This window comes from Coniosporium apollinis (assembly GCF_000281105.1).
Source record: "Coniosporium apollinis CBS 100218 chromosome Unknown supercont1.18, whole genome shotgun sequence".
In the NCBI taxonomy this organism is placed as follows: Eukaryota; Fungi; Ascomycota; class Dothideomycetes; genus Coniosporium; species Coniosporium apollinis.
The window spans coordinates 1-16,319 of NW_006913280.1; the positions used below are offsets into that span (position 1 = coordinate 1).

The 16,319-nt window shown below is 49.3% G+C and overlaps 6 protein-coding genes across 6 annotated transcripts; 3 read left to right on the top strand and 3 right to left on the bottom strand.

The window, feature by feature from the left end:
• Positions 1–4,080: 4,080 nt before the first annotated feature.
• On the top strand, positions 4,081–4,836 carry W97_04140 (uncharacterized protein; the record flags this gene model as incomplete). Its single annotated transcript, XM_007782033.1, has 2 exons — positions 4,081–4,349; positions 4,419–4,836. The coding sequence occupies 2 exons, from the start codon at positions 4,081–4,083 to the stop codon at positions 4,834–4,836; spliced, it is 687 nt and encodes a 228-aa protein (XP_007780223.1).
• A 680-nt stretch (positions 4,837–5,516) lies between these two features.
• W97_04141 (uncharacterized protein) lies at positions 5,517–6,665 on the bottom strand (the record flags this gene model as incomplete). Its single annotated transcript, XM_007782034.1, has 2 exons — positions 5,517–6,565; positions 6,623–6,665. 2 exons carry the CDS (start codon positions 6,663–6,665, stop codon positions 5,517–5,519), a joined length of 1,092 nt encoding a protein of 363 aa, XP_007780224.1.
• An 838-nt stretch (positions 6,666–7,503) lies between these two features.
• On the bottom strand, positions 7,504–11,937 carry W97_04142 (uncharacterized protein; the record flags this gene model as incomplete). Its single annotated transcript, XM_007782035.1, has 4 exons — positions 7,504–8,590; positions 8,647–9,165; positions 9,258–11,294; positions 11,345–11,937. 4 exons carry the CDS (start codon positions 11,935–11,937, stop codon positions 7,504–7,506), a joined length of 4,236 nt encoding a protein of 1,411 aa, XP_007780225.1.
• Positions 11,938–12,221: 284 nt separating this feature from the next.
• W97_04143 (uncharacterized protein) lies at positions 12,222–12,523 on the top strand (the record flags this gene model as incomplete). Its single annotated transcript, XM_007782036.1, has 2 exons — positions 12,222–12,281; positions 12,329–12,523. The coding sequence occupies 2 exons, from the start codon at positions 12,222–12,224 to the stop codon at positions 12,521–12,523; spliced, it is 255 nt and encodes an 84-aa protein (XP_007780226.1).
• Positions 12,524–12,802: 279 nt separating this feature from the next.
• Positions 12,803–14,038, bottom strand: W97_04144 (methylthioribose-1-phosphate isomerase; the record flags this gene model as incomplete). Its single annotated transcript, XM_007782037.1, has 2 exons — positions 12,803–13,463; positions 13,512–14,038. 2 exons carry the CDS (start codon positions 14,036–14,038, stop codon positions 12,803–12,805), a joined length of 1,188 nt encoding a protein of 395 aa, XP_007780227.1.
• A 253-nt stretch (positions 14,039–14,291) lies between these two features.
• On the top strand, positions 14,292–15,219 carry W97_04145 (aldo-keto reductase; the record flags this gene model as incomplete). The annotated part of the gene is made up of 2 exons (XM_007782038.1): positions 14,292–14,813; positions 14,887–15,219. 2 exons carry the CDS (start codon positions 14,292–14,294, stop codon positions 15,217–15,219), a joined length of 855 nt encoding a protein of 284 aa, XP_007780228.1.
• Positions 15,220–16,319: the final 1,100 nt, after the last annotated feature.

A 16,319-nucleotide genomic window follows, 5' to 3' on the forward strand; every position in this document is an offset into this window, starting at 1 on the left:
TAGAGTATATCTCTTATATTAGTCTCTAAAACTTATAGCTAGTTATAGATTTAATATATTAGTTTAGTATATTTCTTAATAAAAGAACTATAGATTTTTAAAATACTTATAATAAAAAGATCTAGAGATTATAGGTATTTCCTATATATCTAGAGTTTATATTAAAAGAAACTATAAAAGGGCTTTTAATACTTCTAAATAACTAAGTAATAAAGGGTCTTAAGTTTGTATATAGGGGAAAGAGTCTTAAGAGTATTATTAATTCTTAGTATTAAGCTATTTATACTAAGTGGAATTAGGTTCTCTAATACTACTAGTAGTATTAGTAAAAGTATTTATATTCTAATAATTCCTAGAGGGAGCTATACTTACTTAACCTAATATTCTTACTATCTTAGTAATTTATATAGTAGAACCTATAGATACTCTATCTAGAGATTACTAAGTATAGTAATAAGTACTATATACTTATTACTTACCCCTTTATTCTAAAGCTCTTAATTAATAGAAATTAAGGTTTAAGTCTTAATAATCTTTATTCCTAATACCAAGGTGTAGAATATAATAGAGACTACCTCTAATAGGGACTAAAAGTAGACGAGAATAGGTTTATATATAGAAGGAAGGTAGATAATATTAGGGTTGCTTATATTCGGAGGTAATAAGTAATACCTACATTCTTTAGTAATAATAATATCTTTAAGTCTTAGTTTATTACTATAGTTCTAGAAGTAGTGTTATATAGCCTAAGCTCTATTTTAGACGCGCTATTAGAAAGAGTCTTTTAGTATAATATAGTGATTATTATTAATCTTATAAAGCTCTTTAGTACTCCTACTTCTCGAAAAGAGTATCTTTATACTTAGTATTAGAAGGCCCTTAATTAGTTTAGAATAGCCTATACCACGCTTTACTAAGTGGAGAAGTATTATTTTAAAGATATATCTTTTATTAGAATAGTAGAAGATAATCTATTTATAAGCTAGAAGTATCTATAATCGGAAAAGAATAAGTACTAGTTCAAGAATAACTATATAGTTTATTATAATACCTAGAAAGTTATAACTATAGTAGATTAGTATAAACTATCTATAGATAAGTCTAATATTTCGAACTATAACTTATCTATTACTAGAAGTGTAGCTTACCTTCTTTTAGTAAGAATTCTAAAAGCTTATAGAGCGCCTCTAGCTAAAGAACCTTCTAGTAATAAGTAGTTTAAGGCTAGAGTTCCTAAGGCGAAGGGGTCTAATTAAGAAGAGATTAATAAAAATAAACTAGTTACTAGTATTAAGAGTCTAGCTTTTCTATTAATATAGGACGAGCTAAGCGTTTTTAAGTGACTTAAATTAATTTACTCTATAGTTTCTATAGTATAAGTAGTAGTTACGGACCCTCTATATAATTAGTTAGTAGATTAGCTTTATTAAGATATTATATCTAGTCTTAATCTAAACGCTCTTATTATAATTAGTAATTAAGAGATAGCTAAGAATTCTAGCTTTAAGAGTAACCGATAGTCTCTATATTTAGAATTAAGTAGAAGTTAGAAAGGTGCTTCTAGCCTTACTAGGGATTCTATAGAGGATATTTTTAGTGTAATTAGTAGATCTATAGAGAGTATTTCTAATAAGATAGATAGATCTATAGAGGGTGTTTTTAGAGGTATTAAAAGGCTTATTAAGGGTAGTTCTAGAGGTATTAAGGTACCTAAGAATAGTATTTCTATTAATATTAACTAGCCTAAAAACAGTGCTATAGGTATAATTAAAGAGCTTAAGAAATAGATTCTACCTTCTCTAATAGCTTTAGAGAAGAAGTTAGTAGTTACTATTATATAGGAGCTTAAGAAAGCGAATTAGAAGGCTATTTATAGGGCTATAAAGGAGGTAAATATATTAGAATAAGTTTATAGTAAGCCGAACTGCTATTAGTAAGAGAAATTACTAGTAGTAGGTTATAGTAGCGCTATTAGTAAGAGGACTTACTAGTAGTAAGTTATAGTAGTAGGGTTTAAGGTTCTAATTCTTTAGTAATCTTAGCATTTATCTATACTACTATTTAGAGGATTAGAGTAGCTATAGAATAGCTACTAGGTAAGGGAGATATATAGTAGTATAGGAGGTTTATTATATAGAAGCTAGTATAGAGTGCGCGTACTAAGATTTAAGAATCTTTATTAATCGATTAATTAAGTAAGACAACTAAGATAGTTAGTATTAATTATATTATAGTATTAAGTATTACCACACTCGTTCTATATATTATTTAGCCTTATATAACCTATTACCGTGATTCTATCGCCGCCTTAATAGTTCTACCTTATTATCTCACCTTTGCGGACGCGTATAACCTACTCACCTGAGTCTATACTTAAATCCCTTACCCACAATATTACCCTATAATATTATCTACTATTATTATATCTTACTCTATTCTCTAATACTTTAATTAGTATTAAACTATACTCTAGTATCTACTATTATTATCTAGAGATAGTAGCGTGTTACACTACTAAGCTACTATATAAAGCTTCTATTTATTTAGCTCTACTAAGCTTTATTAAGCCTTTATCAACTACTACTATATATAGAGGCAGCTATACTTATATTATATACTTATAAAACTCTTAAAAAAATAAGTTTAAACTACTTAATTTTTAAAAATCTAGTTATTTTACCTTTACTAGCTAGAGGGTAAAAATTAAGTAAAAATAATAGAACTTTAAAAAGTAGTTTAAGTAGCTTAAATGTTTTAAGTATCTTAAGTATTTTAGCAGCTTAGTAGCTTTAAGATCTTAGAGATAGCTTTAAGAATTTAGTAGTAAAATCTAATAGCTTAAAACTAGCTCTAAGAGTTTAGTAATAAAATCTAATAGCTCAGAGCTAGCTTTAAGCTACTAGAGTTTTTAGAGCTATATATAAGTATTACTAAGATAGTTAAGCTATAAAATAAAATGCTAATATCTCTTTATATCTTACAAATATATTAGTATATTAGATTTTAAATATTCTATAAAAGTAATACTAAAAGTAAAATAGTAAGAGCTCTAATTAAAAAGAATAGAAATAGTACTAAGATATAATTAATAAGAATAAGAATTAATATTACAAATAAGATTAGATTAAGTTATAAGAATACTAGATTCTTATTTTAAGTTAAGTATACTATTTAATAAGTAAAAATAGTATAGACTATATACTAGGCTACTTCTAAATATCTTTATACTATAATTCTCTTAATATAAGTAATTCTCTTAGAAGTAGCTCTATTAGTAGAATTTTTATAACTTCCTTAATTCTATTATTTTTTAGTAGAATTATCTTTATTATATTATATAATTATGTTTTCTAGAAATATTATACTTTTCTTAGAAACTCTATTTTTCCTAGAAAACTCTTTCTAGGAAAGCCTAGTTTATAATACACTCAAGAAAGCTAGTATAGACTCTCTATTCTAGAAGCTATTTTAGTGAAGGAGCTGTTTTAAGCCTCTAGGTGAGCCTAGATAAGTTCCGGGTAATAGCTTAGGTGATATAGGTGAGTACAGGTAAGCGAAGGTGAGCATTATCACTCTAGGCTAGGTGTCGCATTACCTAACTCACCCTGCTCACCCGCCTAAAGCGGTATCGTCCGCATTAGGCGACGACGGGGGTGTCGCAGATAATCCATCAATTTATCTACCTACCTAGGTAGTTAGGAAACGCTAGCGTCTTGATAAACTCGAACAGGACACCGTTCGACGCTTTTGATTCTACTACGTAGGGCCGAATTATGGGAGAAGATTCCAAGCCAGCCAAATTAGCAATGGCCGTACGCAAAGTCAATGCATGACGATCCTCTCTACAAGCAGGCAGTGTTGCTTGATCTTGGGGGCTGTGCAATGGAGCACATCTCGCAGCTTTCACTTAGATTTCAAGGCCAGCAACACAGGGTGCTCTGCTTCTATCCGTCACACTCATCTATCACTACCTTCAGCGTCTTTCAGTTATATCACAGGTCTGGCCTCATCACCGTGCCCTCCCTTTGTTATTAGGCACATTCATCACTAGATTAATAGCACTTCCCTACCTAAATCGCGATGCAGTTTAAGCGAATTGTCCAGTATGTCTTCCACGAGCGCGATGACCGTTGGAGAGGCATCATCCGCTATGGGCCACTACTCCTCATTCCAATCTCCATATCCGTTATCCTCCTCTGGATCTTCAGCACCGCCTCCCTCGTCTACAGCGCCACGATTGGCATGGAAGAGAACTGCTACAACTGCACCTACGGCGCCTGCGCAGGCCGGATATCCTGCTACCCCGTCGCGATCACACCCGGGTATTGGGATAGCGCAGCAGAGGGCGCGTAAGTGACTCCTCTAATCTCCCTCCAAAACCCACAACCCACAACCCCTGCTAACAAACAGTCCCTCAGCTCCGAAGTCTTCGCCCGCATCTCCATACTCATAGTCGAAACTGTCCACCTCCCCCTTCACCTCTGGGCTTACTTCCGCTCCCGCCTGCACCCCGTCTGGGCTCTGTGCCTCTCCATTGCCCTAGTGGGCGGCTGGCTCTGCCAAGCGATGTTCGCTTGGGGAAGGGACGACATCGGCGGCGCTTACAATACGGCGGTGTGGGATGGACTCGCCACTTTTAGAGCCGTGCTGGGGTTCGGCGTCGCCATCGTATATTTCGTGTATATGGGGTTTGCCGCGCATGCTGTTAAGCTGTGGAGGAAGGCGAACAAGCGGAGGGCTAATGAACGGGAGGAGGAGTGGAGGACGACCATGGGAACCGGGAGGGGAGGGAGTGAGGAGGCTAGAGTTGATAGTATGGAGCTGCAGAAGCTGTAGAGGAGGAGACGGACGGCACAAAGAAGAAGGCGAGCATCGTCAGTGCAGTACGAAGCTGCGAGGAGGTTGAATGTTTAATGTGTAATCAGTTGTACCTCAGCAACCACGGACGACGGAGCAGGCTGAAGAAGCGGCCGAGACAGCTCAAATAGAAGAATGTGATTGCACGCTAGCTAATCTTTTTTTGCCTCGGACGGCTCGCTGTCGGTATGTATGTATAGATATATGCATCACTTACCTCTTTCCCATAGCAATGCTCTGTTTTGCTGTTCGCAGTTCTAGGGTACGATGTGTCAACACCGCATCCCTTGGCTTGATCTCATGGTTATGCCTGCTTGTCCACAACGTGCTTTTTGCAGGCGAGCTGTGAACGTGGTATCATGATTTTTCGTTGTGCAGAGCCTATGTGAGACTTCATTGCTTAATACAAATGCATGGGAGATGCCTCTTCATGCAAAGATGCAGAATCACCTTAAACGAGTCCACAATATCCACCACAAAACCCTCGCTGGGGCACTAAGCTGTGCTAAGACTCCAAACCACGTCTTGAAGTAATTTGGCTCGCATACATATTTAACTTGTCAGAGGCGTGCTCACAGCAGTCACGAAAGCTTCTGGTCAGTTAACACTGGGACTTGGAGCGCTGGGTCAAGATCTAGTTGCATCTGAACATCACTCAGTCAATCATCCTGCGGATACTTCACGCCGTTGGCCTTCCTAACTCGATCCATCAGTCTCATCATCCGAGCCGTCTCCTCTAAAGGCATGATCGCGTTCTCTCTCCTTCCCTCAGCGATATCCAAAGCGACCGCATCGGCTTCGTAATGGAAGCCCATTCCCGGCCTCTCGAACTCAAGCACCTCCTCCTCTACACTCTCATTCAACTTGATCCTGAAGCCAAAAGGCGCTGCCGCAGTGCGTCCAAAGACCGTCACACTCCCAAGATCGCCCTCAACGCGGCAGAAGTCCTCAGGAGACTTGTGGAGGACGGTCGCGGTGCAGATGGCTGTCCGTTGAGGTTGAGTCTCACTCGGCGGATAGGATAAGATGACGACGTCGGAGTAGTCGATACCATCGACTATCGTCATGGTGCTCATTACCTCCGGCTCGCTCGCCTCGACACCAGCTTTGCCATCCAAAATCACGCGGGCGAGGGTCAAGCAGTATATACCGATATCGAGCAGTGCGCCAGCGCCAAGGGCGGGGTCTTTCACTCGCGAGGTCGGCGACAACGTCGACATCTGCATATCAAGCCCAAAGTCGCAGAACAGGCGATGCAGCCCACCGACACGTTTCTCCACGTGCAGGATGCTGTGGAGGGAGGAGACGAGGGGGAAGAAACGCGTCCACACTGCTTCCATGAGGAAGACGCCTTTTTCTTTCGCGGCTGCGATCACGGTCTGGGCTTCTTTTTCATTGATGGTCAAAGGCTTCTCGCAGAGCACATGTTTGCCTGCCGCGATGGCGTCGAGGCAGCTTTGCGCGTGCAGAGCGTGCGGGGTGCCGATGTAGACGATGTCGACGTTTGGGTCGTTGTAGACGGAATGGTAGTCGTCGTAGACGGTTGGCCGGGGGGCGGAGCTTGAGGCTGAGGCCCATATTGTCGAGACGAAGGTATTGCCTTTTTGGGTTGATGAGGACCCGATTGCTACGAAAGAGTGCGAGGCCCGGGCATCGGGACGATCGAGCAGAAGATCACGAGTGAACTCTGTTGCAATCCAGCCGGTTCCTGGTTGTCATCCCTTAGAGCTTGTAGGAGGCGGTAGCTTTCATTCTGCAGTCGTACCTATAACTCCCCAGCGGAGCGACGGTTGGATTTTCTCTGTCATGATGGCGGCTGTGCCTTTCGAGATCTGGTTATTGAGCGTAGAGGTTGTACAAGGGTTTGTGCTTATACATGTCCCCAGGAAGAGTCATATGCAATTCGCTCTATATTGTAGCAATAACACAAGATTTGAGCTGAAGGACAGAAAGAACGACTTGAGAAACTGCGAGAGTGCTCTTTACGAATTATTGAAAGTGGATTGCTGTTGATTGTTATGGTACAGTCCACTGCTACGCCGCTTACATATTCGGCCGCATCTCCGCCAGGTGACGGAACAAGGCCGCTTGTTCGTTCCCAGTCATTCCAAGCTCTGTTCCTCAAAAACATTTGATCAACATGTCTTTCACTTCTTCGAGCCAGTTTTCGAGCGTGAGGTGTCTCTGCTTCTTCATTAATGTGGCACACCTACCTGGCCTTCTCTGCAGAGGAAGAGAGTTCAGGACTGGGGGGGCGAGGGGGCTGTTTGGAGGGAGGCCTGTGACTGTTTTTTTTTCCGCCGCATGTCTCCAGGTTCTCCAAGCCCCTGTTTCCAGTCCCTAATGCGGGGTTGGCTTAGGACGGCGGCAAAACAGCCAGTGGACATTTCAGCGGAGCACTGAGTAGCTGATCAGTCAGGCGTGTTAAAAAGCAGGGCTGTAGCCAGAAGTTGGGATGGGCGCAAATGATACAAGCCAACAGAGCATTTGCAACGGCGCAGAAGTTATCATGACTTATTTCGACGATCTTGTCTTCGAATTAACAATATCTCTCTGCACCTACCTAACTACAGCTACCTACACTACCGCGCACTCCACGCCTCTCCCCCCCAACAGCTCCTCCTTCCTCACTCCGCGCCCTCAATTTCATAAAACTTTCCCAGCAACACTAGCCGTACTCCGATCCTTCGTCTCCACCTTCCTCAACGCACTCTTACTAATCCCCTGAATCTGCCCCAACAACGCGCCCCTATCCCCTCCCCCTCCCCCACTCAGATTCGGCATCGGAGGCGGAGGAGGCGCACCACCAGCCGGCATAGGAGGCGGCGGCGGTGCAGCGCCCGGAAACGCGCCCGGCATCGGTGGAGGCGGCGGCGCGCTTTCCAACGGCATAGGCGGCGCAGGAGGCGGAGACGAGACCTGCGGACTGTCGGGCCGGGGGGACTTGTTGTCCATCGACGACAGCGGGCGCGGCGGCCCCATGGTGCCGAAAAGGATGGAGGCGAGTTGTTTAGCCGAGCCGCCGGTGGGGCGGTCGTCGTCGTCTGAGGAGTCTGCGTCGGTGGTAGTGCTGGCGTCCCAGTCGTCTGTGTTTGATGTGTTTGCTCTGCCGCGCGTGGGACGGGTGGCGGGGGGGGAGGTGGTGTCGAAGGAGGGGGTGCGGGCGGAGTCTTGTGCCGCGATGCGGTGGAAGGGGTTGGTCGAGACTTCGCTTGCTGGTGGGGGGTTTTGCGTCACCTGGGCTTGGACGGCGGCGGCGTCGTTGGCTTGGGCCATTTTCTTTAGGAAGGGGTTCTTAGTTTCTGTGTCGGGCGGAGGGCTTGTGACTGATTGAGGTGAGCTGGCTTGGTGTGGTAGGGGCGGCGCGGTCGGTGGCATGGGTGGTGCTGCTGGCGGTGCGTCTCGCGCAGGCAGTTCTTGGCTGGCGGTTGGTGTGGTATCTTGAGGCGTAATCTGTTGGGGTCCTTCTTCGTCTGAAGAATCCTCATCACCCAATCCCTCGAGCTGCAACTGAAGCTGACGTTCCCGTTCTCGTGCTGCTTCAAGCTCCGCACGCTGAGCGGCTAGACGCGCTTCCTTCGCTTTGGCCTCCTGTTGGGCAGCTTCTCTTCGTCGCTTCTCCTCTTGCTTCTTCACTTTGCCTGCTTTTACCTGCTCTTCGAGGGCACGCAGACGGGCCTGAGCGGCCTCTCGCTCTTGAGCAAGCTCTCGTTCTTGCCGCTGCTCTTCGTCTCTGTAAAGAACATTAGCCTGTTGCATTTAGTATAGCATTTGGAGAATATCGCATACTCCATCTGCTTCGTCTCTGCTTCCTGCGCCTCTTGCTGCTCCCTCAGAGCTTGACCAGCAATCTCGTTGTCAGCACGCTTCATCTCTGCTTGCCACTGATTCTTATCGCTCTGAGGCGCTTCGGCCTTGTTCTTGCGAGATGGTGGTGGCGGAGGTTTCTTAGCATCGGCTTTACCGACTGAGGGTGGGATGACGCCCTCAGCCTCCAGCCGCTGCAACCGCTCTTGCTCGCGCCGTTGGTCTTCCTCTTCAGCCTGGCGAAGGCGATCTTCTCGTTCCTTCTTCTCACGCTCCTGCCGTTGCTGCGCCGTCTCACCAGACTTGCTAGGAGCGCGGAGACCGAGCGCTGCAAGACGTTCTGCCATGCGTTGTTCGGCTTGCTGCTTGATGAACGCTGCGCGCTCTTCCGCTGTCTTGTATGACGAGTAAGACGTGCCAGTAGAGGATGGAGTTACTGCAGGGCGAGAGGTCTCCGAGCTAGGCGCTGGACTGTCGTTGCGTGTCGTCGTTGAAGGTCTGCTTGACTCATCACGCGCGGAGGGTGATGCGTAACGATCCCGCGAATCACGGCCCGTGCTATTCGAGGATTAGCGGACAGATCAGCGTGCAACAAGGGCGGGACATACTCTTCTTTCCGGACCTTAGTCGCCCTGCTACTCCTCTGCAGATCAAAGATGAAATCCTTAACCTCATCCTCGACACCCAGACCATCTTCCCACCTTCTACGCTCATGCTCACTAGACGCGTCCTGTGCCCCTTCCTTCAGGCTGTCTTCGAGACCCTTACCAAATTCATTAACGCTGTCCTCAACGTCCTGGACCATACGCTCATTGGTTTCTCTCTCGCTCTTAATACGGGAGCTCTCCTCTTCAAGCCGCCTCGCTGCGCCCTCGGCATCGTCGCCAGTCGCTACTTTCTCGCCTCGCAGGGCTGCAGACCGTTGCTGCATCATAGCTCTTGCGCGCGCTTTCAATCGGTCAGACTCGGTGACTGCACCGCCGGGTCCACTACCGACGATAGCAGCCGCGGCGTTTGGATGTGCCTTTGCGTCCTTCAGCCGGAACAGTTCGAGCTGGGCGTCCGCAATGGCGCGCTCTGTGCGTCTGACATGAGACGCCAGCTCTGGCAGCCGATCTCTTAGGCCTTGCAGCTGTCGCCGGAGTGTCCTACGTTCCGCGTCAGAGTCGCCTGAGTGGAGAGCAGCGCTCGGGTGATTATCGATGTCCTCCTGTATACGCCTGATCCGGTGGTAGAGATCCTCAGCATCGCGTCGGTCTTTGCGGTCGAGTGCATCATCCTGCTCTGCCGCATTCTCGTCCTGAAAGTCGATGGCATCGAGAAGCACCTGCTTCTCGCGAATCATCTTGCGCAGCTGATCGATGGACGGCTCATCAACCGAACGCTCAGACTGGGGAGACGATGGTGCAGCGGGGGAAGGCGAACGCCCACCAGCGCCAATGCGATGGCGAGCACTTGACTTGTAGCCAACCATGTCATCGTCATTGTTGCGGAAGACCGTGGCATCTTTCCGACCCGCAGCAAGTGGGCTTGGGGCACGAAAAGAGTGGGTCTTGAGGTAGCTTACACCTGTTCTTTGTGGTTGCAGGAAGGCGCCGGAATTCTTTCTCTCCTCTGCATCCCTAGAGATCAGAGACTTCATGGCACCTACAGAGTCGTTGAAGTTCCTCGTCGACGGAGGGACCAGCTCCGGTGGGAGCCGATTGGGAACCGGGTATCCGTTGAGTTTACGATAGATGAGATGCATGGCAACCGCAAACTCGTCCAGATTGAGCCTGCCCTTGTTGTTTGGGTCCGACAGCGTCCAAATCCGCTCAAGATCTGCCTTGTCCAGCCCACTTTGACCGAAAATCTCGATTGCCTGATCACCAGTGACGTAGCCCTTGCCAAACCCATCCCATGCCTTGAAGAGGTCGTCGTAGATTCTTTTCTCATCCTTCGTGACTGCCCACGGTACGGTTGCGTTGCCGCGAAGACCGGTTGTTGTGAAGCCAGCTTCCCGGCCAGGCTGCGGCATCATCTGCTGTTGCAACGCCTGGATGTTCGGGAGACCGGATGCAGGCGCGTTGACTAGGCCCCACTGGCCGGGCATACCGGTGGGCTGAGCATTCAGGGGAGCAATCATGCCAGTTTGCTGAGGAGAGAGACCTGTACCGAACCCGGATGGCATGGGTGGCATAGGTGGTCGAGGCCCATTGTAACCAGTGGCTTGAGGCATGGCGCCAAAACCAGTGAGTTGCGGTTGGAGACCTGTAGGCTGCTGGCCAAATCCAGCCTGTCCCGGAAAGCCTGTCATCTGAGGCTGCATGCCGGTAGGCTGGGGCGCTAGTGTGGATAGCAGCTGGCTGTTCGATATTTGAGGCTGTGGCTGCTGTATCGTAGGCGGAGATGCTGCATTCTGCCTTAGAGGCGCATCGAAGTTCGGAGCGTTGCTTTTCGGGGGCGCTTGCGGTCGGTCGTCTGCCACGTTGAACGATATAATGTCCACCATGCTCGACACCTCGTTCTTTATGCGGTCCGGTATCGTGTTTGGAAGCTCCTTGCCAACGAGCTTGAGGTTGCACAAGTACATGGCGAGGGCGAACTCTGGAAAGAGGAGCTGTCCTGATTTGGTTGTGTCTGATAAAGTCCTACAATTCTTTAGTACCAGCGTCGCTACCTCCCTGGGTACCGCACGTACCAAATATGAGACAGAGCGTCTCCCGGCAAGTTCGATCGTAGGAGCAGTTCTCTCGCCTTGTCACCGGAGAGCGCCTGCTCAGTGCCTACAGCAGATTTGAATAGCTGCTCGAATTTGGCCTGGTCAGTCGCCGCGATAAATGACAGTCTGATATTCGGTATCTTCGAGGCACCGCCTGTCGAAGCTTTCCTTGGAGCAGCGGGTGCGGATGCCGATCTAAACGAATCTGCCACCTGCGCAGAGGTCATTCCCGTGGGCTGTGGCCGCTGAGACTGAGCAGGGGGTGGCATGCTCTGCTGTCCAGTCTGGAAGGCCTGCTGCTGTGGAGGCTGTTGAGGCTGCTGGAAAGCCTGCTGCTGTTGGCCCGGGTAGCCAGTAAACTGTGGCTGCATTGGCTGTTGCTGCTGCCCGAAGCCCTGCTGTTGGGGCGGATACCCTGTGAACTGAGGCTGTAATTGGGGCCCGCCAAAGCCTGTGGGTTGCGCACCGAAGCCTGTAGGCTGCTGGAAGGACTGCTGTTGCTGCTGGCCATACTGAGGACCGCCGCGCTGGCTGTTGGCGCCGCCGAGGAAGGAGCTTGAGCCGGAAAACATGATGGCGTGAGACTGTGGTGCCGAATGCAGTTACATGCGGCGTATTCGATGCCCGGTGGCTCGGTGGTGGTCGTCGTGGTGCTGGAGTGGAGGAGGAGGAGTGTTCGACAAGGAGGTTCGGTGGTTTGGTGGTTTGGTGGTTGCGGCGGACTGGCAGCATCCCCGGAGCGACTGGATGCTCGTGCTCGACTAGCGCCGTCATCCGCCAAGGCCCAGCTGGCTGAGCCTCAGAGATGCATACGAGTACAATTCTCTCGTTCCTATACAATTGGATCATCAAAGAAATGAGCGGACAGCAGGACGGAGATAAGCCGGATAAGTCTGGCGAGGCTGATATGGCCCAGGTAACTGCGGCTACATGCTCAACTGCGTATCAGCTAACAATGTCCAGGCATTCAAAGATCTTGCCCGAGGGGAGCAGACGGCATCAGTCCTCGAGAACCATTTGACGGCCCTCGAACGCAAGATTGATGAGCTGCTTGCCAAAGCCGACGAGGACCAGAGAGCCTCTCAACACCGTCCGGAGATCAACGCGAACAATTCTAAGCAAACCACGAGCGGATCCTCGGATGCGAGCGGCAGCTGAGAAACGTCGATATTACTTGGGCAAATTGCTTGCCTCTCGAACAAGATGCGGCAGACGCTGAGAAAGTCAACCGCCTTGCCCGACAGCGTTACGCTTCCTCATCGGACAGCGGCACAAATCCACAGATCAAATTACAAGAGGCAGCACTGCGGATACATGCGGTAGCAGCAGAGAAGTGGCGAGCAGTATCGAGGGCACGCTGTCGTCTGCGGCAGTCACTGTATCGGTGTAGAGGCTTCCATACCTGAGAACAGGTTAAACTCATAGAAAGAGCTGCTATCATATCCCTCCAATGGTCGAGGGCTTATCTAGTGGGGTATCGTCAAACAAGCGTTGCAAATTAAAACCTCCGTCACTCCCCTTCTCCACCACTCCAACTTCCGTGATTATACCATCGATAAGCTCCGCGGGCGTCACATCAAATGCCGGGTTCCATACGCCAATGCCATTCGCCGCAATGCTAACCGTCTCGACGTTCTGCAGGTCCAGCGAAGCCCCGTCGTGTCGCGGGCCCTTGATCATAGTCACCTCCTTGCCCGGCCGCTCTTCTATCACAATGCCCTCGCCGCTCTGAGTGTCCAGATCTATCGTCGTCCTGGGCGCAGCAACCAAGAACTTGACACCGTGATGCTTTGCTGCTATCGCTAGCGAGTACGTGCCTATCTTGTTTGCAGTATCGCCGTTGGCAGCCACCCGATCGGCGCCCACTACGATAGCCGCAATGCGCTCTGATGGTCCTTTGAGCCGTAGCAGGGCGGCAGCCATTGAATCGGTGACAAGAGTTGCAGGAATATTATCATGAACAAGCTCAAAGGCAGTCAACCTGGAGCCTTGGTTGTACGGCCGAGTCTCGGTGCAGAAGGCGTGCTTGAGGGAGCCGTTGGAGTGAAGAGATCGGATGACACCAAGGGCCGTGCCATAACCTGCTGTGGCGAGAGATCTTCTACTGTCAGCAAGCTTACACCAAGCGGACGGTTCACACACATACCCAGTGTTGCAATGCGTCAACATGCTGACTTGCCCGCTCTTCCCTACCTCCGTGTTTTTCACTACCCACTCGGCACCATGTTTACCGATAGCCTCGTTATCCTGTACATCGTCCACCAACATCTTCTCCGCGGCCTTGATGTACGCTTCCTTTACGGCCTCTCCCGATACACTGTCGTCCTTCGCAGCTTCCTCGACAGCCTTCTTCAGCTTTCGTGCCGCATCCGCCAGATTCACTGCCGTCGGTCTGCTCGTAACCAGGTATTCCAGCTTCTCCTCAATGAACACCTTGACCTCCTCTCCAAACTGCGAGAGCTCGCCCTTGGTCGCGATATTCTCAAGCTCGACTGCCAGGGCCAACGCCGCAACGATTGCTATTGCCGGCGCGCCGCGCGTGCGCATTTCCTTGATGGCGTGCCATGCATCGGTGCTGGTGCGGATATCGTCGTAGACTTCGGCGTGAGGAAGTTTCAGCTGGTCCAGAATCTGGAGGGAGCCGCGCGTGTACTTTATTGCTTGGAGAACCATCTTCCCGATCTCCTGAAGCTTGGTTCCATGCAGATGTCACGGAAAACTTCATCCCCACCATACTGCCAAGAGAACCCTGGGCAGAAAGGAAAGGCGGTACGGCCCGCTAGGAACCAGCTTGAATCATGACGTTTTGTATCCTTGTGCCCCACCACGCTTTTCTGTCCCTTAAATTCATCAATCTACTCCCATGCCCCTCTTCCGACCACAGTCCCTCACCTCCGTCCTAAAGTCCCTCACACCAACCCGCACAATGTCGTCCTCCACTCTCTCCCTCAAATCCACCCTCCCACTCCCCAACTCCAAGCACGAGATCCCCCGCCTCGGCTTCGGCGTCTACCAATCCCATGACCAAACCTGCGTAAAATCCTGCCTCACCGCACTGAAAGCAGGCTACCGCCACATCGACACGGCACAGTACTACGCCAACGAGTCGCTGGTCGGAGACGCGGTGCGGCAATCGGGTGTTCCACGCTCCGAGGTCTACATCACGACGAAGATCCTGTCGCCCGGGTCGGACGCGGAGAGCACGTACAAGAGCGTTGTGGAGAGCGTGGAGAAGATTGACGGCGGTAAGGATGGGTACGTGGATCTGTTCTTGATCCATAGCCCGAACGGGGGGAGGGACGCAAGGAAGTTGATGTGGCAGGCGTTGGAAAGGGCAAGGAAGGAGGGGAAGGTGAGGGATATTGGGGTTAGTAACTTTGGGAAGGGGCATATTAAGGAGTTGAAGGAGTGGGCGGAGGTGTGGCCGCCGGCTGTTAATCAGATTGAGGTCAGTTGCTGCTCTGCTTTCGGGGCGGGACTGGGTTGTGTGCGCGAGTGTGCGGGCTGATTGTATACGGTAGCTCCATCCGTGGTGCCAGCAGCGTACCGCTGTCTCCTACTGTGAGGAGAAGGGTATCGTGGTGGAAGCGTACTGCCCACTCGTCCGGAACCAGAAGGCGGATGACAAGACGCTCAAAGCGCTCGCGGAGAAGTATCAAAAATCAACTGGCCAGATCCTCATCAGGTACTGCTTGCAGAAGAACTGGGTGCCGCTGCCGAAGAGCGACACACCGAGCCGTATTGAGGCCAATGCGGATGTGTATGGTTTCGACATCAGCAAGGAGGATATGGAAACGCTAGACGGGCTGGATCAAGGAGACAAGGGGGCGATTGTGCAGGCTGTAACGAACTAAGATAGAAGAGATTATACAAGACGAAGAGAAGTGCATAGAGTGCAGATAGTTGTAAGTTACCATTTGCCCGCCAAAATCTCGGGAATCACCTCTGGGACAATGGTCCAATTCTGTGAACCCTCTGCGTCTTGTTCCGCAGTTGCTTCCTCTACCGAGTGCTCTTATTCTCGCTAGCGCTGTTCCCTAACTTTCTTGAACGCATCAGCGAACTTGCTAAACACCTGGCGTGTGTCTTGACCGATATTCTCAATCCGTTCGCCCGATTTCTCTATTTGTTCTCTCCCTTCCTCGTTCAAATTGCGCGTTTCGCGCTCTGCTTCCTCTTGGTACCTCTCCCGCGCTTCTTCAACGAACGCCACCTCTCGATCCATCATCTCGAGGCGCCCGAGCAGCGCGTCTCTCACAGCTTCCGCCGCTCTCGCGTTCGCTCGATCCACCTCTTGCTTGATGCGTACCACTTCGGTGACGAGAGTAGTTATCGATGGCGTCGTTGCGTCTAGGCCAGACGCCGAGGTTCTCTCACAAGCCACCAATACCACCTGGGCAGCCCTTTTGCAATCAGTCGTCACCGCTCGGCACTACAACCGCATCTAACTGCTTGGAGTATTCCGTTCTACTCTTAGTACTATGCCGGTTGGTTATGCTGGGCGCCGTTCTAATCTGCTGACAATTTTATGACGGCTCGGCGAGTCAAATCACTATACGAGTTTGTGTATACTTTGCTTTCTCGACGAGCTGACGCCGACAGAAAAGCTTTACTAAGCATATGCCAGCGAAGAACTGTCCATCCTCTCTGTCCCTCTTATGCAGAATTCCAAGGCCCCCACGTCTGTAATCTTTCTCACGAACAGCCTCAAGCTTGCCAGAGATCACATCTGGCGGTCTGACCAAGGCCTCGACTTCTACCGTCATGCGAGGACTTGGTTCCACGTGGCTCCTACAAGCTTTATAAAGGCTCCCTTGATCAAGCCCTGAAAGCCTTCCACATCATGAAACCAACTACCAAAGATATATGGAGATGGCTTCCGCGAATGGGAAACGCATAGGAAGAGGAAGAAAAGTGTGGCGGCGGCGAAGAGCGCTGAATTCCCAGCGCGCAT